At 49.1% G+C, this 8,900-nt stretch overlaps 1 protein-coding gene across 2 annotated transcripts in view; it reads right to left on the bottom strand.

Annotated features, from left to right (window-relative positions):
• Positions 1-1,348: 1,348 nt before the first annotated feature.
• GLG1 (golgi glycoprotein 1) overlaps positions 1,349-8,900 on the bottom strand; it is a 162,487-nt gene continuing 154,935 nt past the window's right edge. Inside the window, exons 26-27 of one of the 2 annotated variants that reach the window (XM_030829271.1) lie at positions 5,459-5,622; positions 1,349-3,646 (exon numbers count right to left, since the gene is read on the bottom strand). In XM_030829271.1, coding sequence (XP_030685131.1) covers positions 3,316-3,646; positions 5,459-5,622 — 495 coding nt within the window. In that variant the 3' untranslated portion in view covers positions 1,349-3,315. Of the gene's footprint in view, positions 3,647-4,235; positions 4,418-5,458; positions 5,623-8,900 lie in introns of those variants that run through there. The other variant, XM_030829276.1, reaches the window with a different exon arrangement.

Genomic DNA, 8,900 nt, shown 5'->3' with positions numbered 1-8,900 from the left:
CTCTGGGGTCCAGATGTCAACTCTACATTGGAGAAGGCAAAACACAGTCTAGAGGCACTGTCTGAACTTTCTCCTGGCCCAGGGAGATTTCTCCACTGCACACAGCACAGTGTCCTACACATGTATCATGGTAGAGCAGAGGGAGCGGGAGAGGACCACCAGTCAGGGTCCTGTCACCACCAGCCTGAGCAGACAGTCCCATCTTTGTGATGCAGGTGACAAATAGTCCCTGGTCCCCACAATGACCTCACCAGATGGCTTTGGGGAGCTCTTCACCCTGAAGATTCAGTCTGGTTTGCTAATGACTTATTTATTATCTGAAGTCTGCAGAGGAAGCACCAAGAAGGGGTGCAGTTAGAGGGATGAGCAACCAAAGACCAACGGGAGGGAAGGCAGGCAAGAACCTCAGACCAGGCCCCAGGCCCTCTAGGAACCAAAGTCTAGTGGAGAGGAGGCAAGTGGGGAGGAAGGAAGTGTCCCTCAAGGCCTGAGAGACCCACAGCACCAGATGCTGCATTTTACAAAACCACTTAGGTGCTGCCCAAATGGTGAGAAATAAAAGGAAGCATCCTGATCTTTCAAGTTTTTCAAACTCACAAGATGTTGAAATACAAGTAAATACACCAAAATGCACATAATTGAGGCCAAGGTGGGTGGACCACATGTGGTCAGGAGTTCGAAACCAGCGTAGCCAACATGATGAAATCCTCTCTACTAAAAATAAGAAAAAATTATCCAGGCATGGTGGTGCATGCCTGTAATCCCAACTACTTGGGAGGCTGAGGCAGGAGAATTGCTTGAACCTAGGAGGCAGAAGTTGCAGTGAGCCGAGATCGCGCCACTGCACTCCAGCCTGGGCAACAAGAGTGAAACTGCCTCAAAAAAAAAAAAAAAAAAAAAAAAGCCAGCCAGGCGTGGTGGCTCACGCCTGTAATGCAGCACTTGAAAGCAGTGGCGATCAGAACGAGGCCAGGAGAATTGCTTGAACCTAGGAGGCAGAAGTTGCAGTGAGCGAGATCGCCCACTGCACTCCAGCCTGGGCAACAAGAGTGAAACTCTGTCTCAAAAAAAAAAAAAAAAAAAAAGCCAGACCAGGCGTGGTGGCTCACGCCTGTAATGCCAGCACTTTGAAAGGCCGAGGTGGGCGGATCACGAGGCCAGGAGATCGAGACCATCCTGGCCAACATGGTAAAACCCCGTCTCTACTAAAAATACAAAAATTAGCTGGGCGTGGTGGTGCATGCTTGTAATCCCAGCTACTTGGGAGGCTGAGGCAGGAGAATTGCTTGAACCAGGGAGTCGGAGGATTCAGTAAGCTGAGATTGTGCCACAGCACTCTAGCCTGGCAACAGAGTGAGACTCCATCTCCAAAAAAAAAAAAAAAACAAAGCCATTATGGCCAAAGTTTAGGCTGGCTGACTTCCAAGGTTCCTGGTCCAGCCTCCTTCTCCTAAGATTAAGTTCTGACTTATGTTCTAAGGTGGCAGGGGAGGAAATGGGAAGGGAAGGCCTCTTTTCAATGGCCTCTCCCCAGATGACTCACTGTAGTAGGAACTTCGGGGCAGGAGTCACACCACAGGCCTGGAGGATGGGAGGATAGGAGACACTTCCAGAAGTCACATAAGAAGAGAATCCAGAAGCCACATAAGAGAATCTTCTAACATAAGAAGAGAATCTTCTCTTGGGAAGGCCAAGGGAAGTCAGCCACATTAATTCCCTTTCCAATCTGCCTTGATAAAACGTAAAACATGAATGAAGACACCCTCATCATTGGATTCTTCTGTTAGTTGATCTCAGGAAACAGAAACAAATGAAATCTGACAGTAACTTTCTGTAGCATCTTCAGGGAAAGCTGTCTCTTCACCAGGATGCATCCCCACCCTGGCCGGCTGAGTGACTCACTGTTCCCAAGAAGAGTAAGGACAGCATGACACAGCCAAAGGCCTGCAGTGTGTTCAAGTCAATACCTGCTCACTCAATACTAGCTCACTGGCCACCCTAGAATTCTCCCAGCTTCCAAGGATGCACTGGCTCAGAACTGCAGCTGGGGGTGGTAGCCGGGGGAAGATCGCTTTCCTGGGGGTGATCCCAAGCCTATGGAGTGCATGGCTCCCCTGCCGGCGCTTCTTGCTAACAGGCTTGTCTAGGGACAGCAGCAACAGCAGTGGAAGTCCAACATGCACCCAGGTGAAGGCCTCACAGAGCTCCCCGTCTGTGGGAGAAGCTCCACTGGGAACAGTTCGTCTTGTTCTTAACAGTTTGCCCAGACAGCTCACCTTCAGTACACCAGAGCCTCCAGCCTGGCAGCCCGGGCTCCAGGTGCCTCTAGAGGGATGTGGGGCACACTATGCATAAGAGTCACAGGGACACTGGCATGAACTGGTAAGTCCAGATGACAGCGACCCAGCTGCTGTAACTGTTAGCAAGTACCTGAAGCCTTAGCCTTGGCAAAACCCCCTACCCTCTACTTCTATTACTGTTGGTGGGCTACACATCAGAAGAGTAGACATAGGCCAGAGTCCATCATCCGCTCACATCCACAGAAGGGTCACTGTTACTCTTCTTGACCATTTCTCAGCCAGTTGACTGACCGTGAGGCCAGGAACCAGGGGTGCCCCAGGCCCTGTTTTGTTTTGCCAAATGAGGGACTTAATGAGTGCGGCCAGTTCAGACTTTGCTGGCCTTGGAACTTAGAAAAACTTGCTCAGGGCCCTGCCTGGGGCTCTCAAGAGCCAGTCATTGGAAAATGCTCCAAGTAAGATGATGAAAGACATTCTTGTAATAAGTAATTGAAGATACTGGCAGAGCTATCTTTTCTATTCTGACCATTTATAAAGATGACAAATGTTTTGGCCGGGCATGGTGGCTCACACCTGTAATCCCAGCACTTTGGGAGGCTGAGGCGGGTGGATCATGAGTTCAGGAGTTCAAGATCAGCCTGGCCAAGATGGTGAAACCCCATCTCTACTAAAAATAGAAAAATTAGCCAGGCGTGGTGGCGGGTGCCTGGAATCCCAGCTACTCAGGAGGCTGAGGCAGAGAATTGCTTGAACCCAGGAGGTGGAGGTTGCAGTGAGCTGAGATCGCGCCACTGCACTGCAGCCTGGGCAACAGAGCGATACTGTCTAAAAAAAAAAAAAAAAAAAAGACAGATATTTCAATAACCAAATTCCTCATCAAACTTCCAAATCTGCAGACAACGAATGGGATTTTCTCTCAATTCAGAAAGAACAGAAATATCGAGACAATTAGAACTATAAGGGTGTTTATGCATACTGGGAAGGAGACTGCAGAGAGGAAGGATACCCCACCCGGTCAAACAGTGAACATCCATCCTACCTGCAAACCACACCAGACATGTCCGTAGGCACCTGCATGTACATGACATTCCTGGCTCTTGATATTAGGCCTCAGCGGCCCCCAGCCCCCAGGGGAACCTGCAGAGACTCTCGGGCCGCTCAGTCCAGCTGGCAGTGGCAGGAAGCAGTGTGTGCTGCTCGCACCCTGCGTTTCCAGTTTTAGGAGACTGAAGCATCCCAGACAGCTGTGGACAATCAGGAAGACCCTACGAGCAGGAGCGAGGGGACTAAGCGCGGCTTCCCTTGGTGACTTGGCAGGGGGACAATCAGTTGGCTTCTGGAACCCACTGCCTCCAGGAAGGGCAGCAAAATAGAAAAAAAGAAAGAAAACCACAGTATTCAAATATATGTCAGTCAGGTTACACAAGGAGTAACTTGGATCACTTGATCCACAAACTGACACGCCTTGTACTGAACACCCTTCAGGGAAGACACGGGTCGCTCTGGTCCTGCAGTGCGCGTGGACTGTGCAGAGCAGAGGCAGGAGTGGGGGCGCCGAGGGCGGGCCTTGGTCTACGTAGACAGTTTTAGGCACGTGATTTATAATACTTTGTGGACATCTAACAGGTTAATAAAATATATATTATATAAATGTATCTCCTACTGTACACACTGCTCTCTTGTGCAGCCACTGTGATCTCATGCCCCAAACTCAACCAAAGGAGTGTCAGGCTGAACCATGATGCCCGGACCCCTCCCTCTCACACCCCAGACTTGGCATCTCCACACTGGAGGAATGAGGCAGGATGGCCAAGAATATTGCTTCTATGAAGCCCATATTCTGCAAAGGTTGATGAATCACCAAAATACAACATTTAGCCAATGCCTACTAGAGTGGGTACACGCAGCAAACGGACAGAAAGAAAAAAAAAAAAAAACAGAGCAAATCCTCCATCTTTTAATGTGATAACTTTCCACACCCTCTCCACGTAGAGGCACAAAGGAGCTTGTCTGGGAAGTCTGTCTGGAGTGTGCAGAAAGGTCAGGCTGGACTGCCTGTCACATCCTGAGACCACACTAAACCTTTATAAGCCATTGTCTCTGACCTGTATTGTAGCCTGAAAAATAAAGCAAAGTGAGTCAAACCTCTGGCTCTCCCTTCCTGCCCCACTGCTCCCCACACCCATCTTCAAGGATCTCTCCCGCCACAGTCCCGCCTCCTGATGAAGCGCAGAGCTTCCGGAGTGACGGTAGCCTCAGCAGGGCCGGTCCAGACACGGCTGAGTCCTGTGCTGCCCTGGAGGAGGAAGGTTCCTGGGATCCTGCTGCCCCGGGACTCGGGATCCAGCCTCTCAGTGCAGATGGATGGACTGTTCAACTTCACAAACTTCCAGTTCCTTCCCCTCCCCAGCTGCCCTTGTCTAGGGAGGCTCATGCTTTGCTTCAATGAAGTGAGGAGACCACAGAAATACCCATGGCCGTGGGGCTGTGACCAGCAGTGGCTGATTAGGGTGGAAACTGGAAAGCGTCACTGTCTCAGCAGAAGAAAGCAGGACTCCACACAGCCTGGGCAACAGCTGCCCACCCACTACTCAGTGAAGACCACGGCCCTGGCAAGGCCCCAAAGTGCTTCTGAGAGATGAACGAGACACCTCAGTCATGGCACACTGGGTGGTGTGCTTCCCCTCCAAGTCCTGTCTTTGTTTTACACAGTCATATGAAAGAAATAACCCCATTGCCCAAATCAAGCCTGGAGGAGATGCGTTACTATATACATTTTTTTCTTTAAAAAAAATTTTTTTTTTTGGTGGTTTTCTTAAAAAAAGCCTTTGAGTTGCAGGTCAGGTAAGTTGGTTCTGGAAGTACCGGAAGTTCTGTTGGTATGAGAGAGACTTGTCTACAGGCAGGTAAACCCAAGTTTGCCAAACAAAGGCAGTAACCCCAGTGGCCAGCTGCTGCTGCTGCACGGTGAGGAGGAGGAGGACACCACGGACATGAGTGGAGGCTGGACGGGACAACGCAGTGGACACCTGCTGATGCTCTAACACGGGGTTGGTGTCACCTCTGAGAAGAGCGAGGTGAGTGGGGATGCTATACAAGAGGGCTGTACAAATTGGGCACTGGATAGGTAGTTCCTTTGGTGGTCAAGGTGGCTCTACCTGTCCTTGAGCTCTCGTGTCACTCGCTTGGTGATCCGTCCACACATCAGGCCAATCAGGAATAATACACAGATGCTCCCACTGATCACAGAGAGAATGTAGTTCTTAGATGGAGATGTCATTACTTGCATGGCAAGATCAGAGAAGCCATCTGCTGGGGCCACCTAGAATGACACAAGGCAACGTGATTCTCTGAGAGAGCACTGGGCTGGTGGCAGTGCTAGGTCTAACTTATCCCTCTCAGTTCCTAGTTTAATTTATGTTTTTTCTTTTGGAGAGGGAGGGCAGGAGATAAGAAAAATCAACACAGAGCTACAACTCTTTTTCCTGATCATAGAACTATACACATGTCTACTGCACAAAATTAGAAATACAGAAAGAGACAAAGTGGTGCAGTCACCCACAATTCCACCACAGTGATCACCACTAACATCACGACACTGAAGATGTGTCGGGCCCTGGACGAAGGGCTCCCCCTGCTCTCGCTCATTTAGCACTCACACCAAGCCTAGCAGGCAGATTTCACCACTCCCATACTCTGAGTGGAGAGTCAGTGCCTGAGGGTGAGCATGGTTAAATGACTTCTATAAGGCCATGGGTTCTTCTATCTTTTGATTTATGCTCTTTAACTGCGTTTGCTGCCTTTCTTTAAAAAACAAAGATAAAAGTTGAGATTGTTTTATATATTCTATATTTTGTAAATTCTATTTTTTTTTTTTTTTTTGAGACGGAGTCTCACTGTTACCCAGGCATTGTGCACTGGCACAATGTCAGCTCACCACAACCTCCACCTCCCGGGTTTAAGCGATTCTCCTCCCTCACCCACACGCGTAGCCGGGACTGGAGGTGCACGCCACCATGCACAGCTAATTTTTTTGGTATTTTTAGTAGAGAGGGGGTTTCACTATGTTGGGCAGGCTGGTCTCAAACTCCTGACCTCGTGATCCACCCACCTCAGCCTCCCAAGGTGCTGGGATTACAGGCATGAGCCACTGCGCCTGGCCTTGTAAATTCTATATTATTTGTAAATTCTATATTTTGGCTTTTTTTTCATTGAGTTGGGGTCTCGCTCTGTTGCCCGGGTTGGTGTACAGTGGTGTGATCACAGCTCACTACAGCCTCAAACTCCTGGGCTCAAGGGATCCTCCTACCTCAGCCTCCTGAGTAGCTGAGACTACAAGTGCACCACCATGCCTGGCTAATTAAAAAAATTTTTTTGGCCAGGCATGGTGGCTCACGCCTATAATCCCAGCACTATGGGAGGCCGAGGCGGTGGACCATGAAGTCAGGAGTTTGAGACCAGCCTGGCCAACATGGTGAAACCCTGTCTCTACTAAAAATACAAAAATTAGCTGGGCGTGGTGGTGCTCGCCTGCAGTCCCAGCTACTGGGGAGGCTGAGGCAGGAGAATCACTTGAACCCGGGAGGTGGAGGTTGCAGTGAGCCGAGACTGCACTACTGGACTCCAGCGTGGGAAACAGGGCGAGAATCTGTCCCAAAAAAAAAAAAAAATTTTTTTTTTTGGTAGAGATGGGGTCTCCCTATGTTGCCCAAGCTGGTCTTGAACTCCTGGGCTCAAGTGATCCACCTGCCTTGGTCTCCCAAGGTGCTGGGATTATAGGTGTGAGCCACTGCACCCAGCCTGTATTTTGACTTTTTTCATTCACCACCATATCATAAGCACTTCCTGCATCAAAAACAATGTGCAGGCCGAGACCAGCCTGGACAACATAGCCAAGACCTTGTCTCCACAAAAAGTTATAAAATTAGCTGGGTGTGGTGGCATGCACCTGTGGTCCCAGCTACTCAAGGAGGATCACTTGAGCCCAGGAGTTCGAGGCTGCAGTGAGCCATGTTCACACCACTGCACTGCAAACAAGACTTATATTGACAGAATATATTTAACTGCCCTCCACTTGTGGACATTTATAATTTAACCTCAGCTAGTTTTCATCCTCAGTTTTCCACTGCTTTCCCTAACGGACCTTGATGGTAGCCTGCTATGGCAGAATCAGGACCGAAAGGGTCCCCAGGTGCACATGTCCCCATTCTTTTGCATCCCAGCCTGGCTGCTGAGATGGTGTGGCCCAGAGGCATCTAGGCTGTTTCTATGCTCATATTATGTACACAGAACAGAGCAGGGAGGCGTGAGATGAATGAGATTTGAGCTCCAATAGTTGCCAACACAAAACAAGCCGTGAATTACTCTGAGTCACTCTGAAGCAATAATACACAGCTCAAAGGACTGGACACGATGAGGCAGAATGAAGTAACGCAGCATCTCCTGCTGCGGCTTCCCTGAGCCACTGGCTTTAAAGGCAACTTTCTTCCCTTGGGAGAAGGGTGAGGAGAGTGTTGCCTACTGTGACAAACAGGAGCCCTCCCTTGTACCTTCCTGCTGTCGAGCTATAAAGACTTTCTCTGATTGTTCCTCTTGCCTTGTTACCCTTGACCTGGAAGTACATGGGTGATAAAATTGGCCAGGAAGGAGGGGCGGTCCTGGGATTACTCTCTTGATCTTGGGCCACTGCAAATGTCTATCCCAATATGAGTTGATACAAAAGCATGGATCTAAAAACCAGAGGGACTATGGGCAAGTCATGACCTCTAAAGTCAGTTTCCTTTACTGTAAAGTGAGGAAATAGTCATTCTAATTACCTCACAGGGTTTCAAGGTTCAAATGAGGCAATATGTCCACCAAAGTGTTATGTAAACTACAAAGCAATGTATACATGAGAAGAACTGTTATTCTTCTCACTGAGGCTGAACCTCTGTAGGAAAAATTTCCCCTAGCCCAAGTCTCCCTGGGTATCATACACATTCACGAGTGTCCTACAGTCTCTCTTCATCCCCTCCTTCTCCATGTTCCAGACCAGATGAGTACTGGCCTCACTTATGTATTTTTCTCCTAAAGACTGTAAAATGATAAAAACAAGCTTCAACATAGGTGAGGCTGGATTTCTTTCTTTTGCCATGGGTGTGACATCTCTTTTCTCTTTGGGTCACTCACTTTTCAGTGGTGAACAGTGGGCAAACTGAGAAAGGAGTGGCCCTGGCAAAGCCTTGCAGACAGCCCGATGTACAGGGAGACGGCTCCAGGCTCACGGACAGCCAAGGAATTCTAAAAGCACACTGACCACGTTTACTATTTTTTAGTAGAGACAGGGTTTCACCATGTTAGCCAGGTTGGTCTCGATCTCCTGACCTTGTGATCTGCCCGCCTTGACCTCCCAAAACGCTGAGATTACAGGCGTGAGCCACTGCGCCCGGCCCTGACCACGTTTTCAAATACACTTATTGCTAGTCTCACAATAAGGACAAGACCAGTGCAATATCTAAAAGAGGCTGGACAGCCACAGCAAGGAGAGAGGCATGGCCTTTGCTCAAGGATGACATGCAAATTGGTGAAGTGTTCCATATTTTTTAATTTTTTTAAAAAAGG

The sequence above is a fragment of the Nomascus leucogenys genome, chromosome 2, assembly GCF_006542625.1.
Source record: "Nomascus leucogenys isolate Asia chromosome 2, Asia_NLE_v1, whole genome shotgun sequence".
NCBI lineage: Eukaryota > Metazoa > Chordata > Mammalia > Primates > Hylobatidae > Nomascus > Nomascus leucogenys.
Note: the sequence above shows the minus strand (reverse complement) of the source record. Positions and strands in the feature narration are given on the sequence as shown.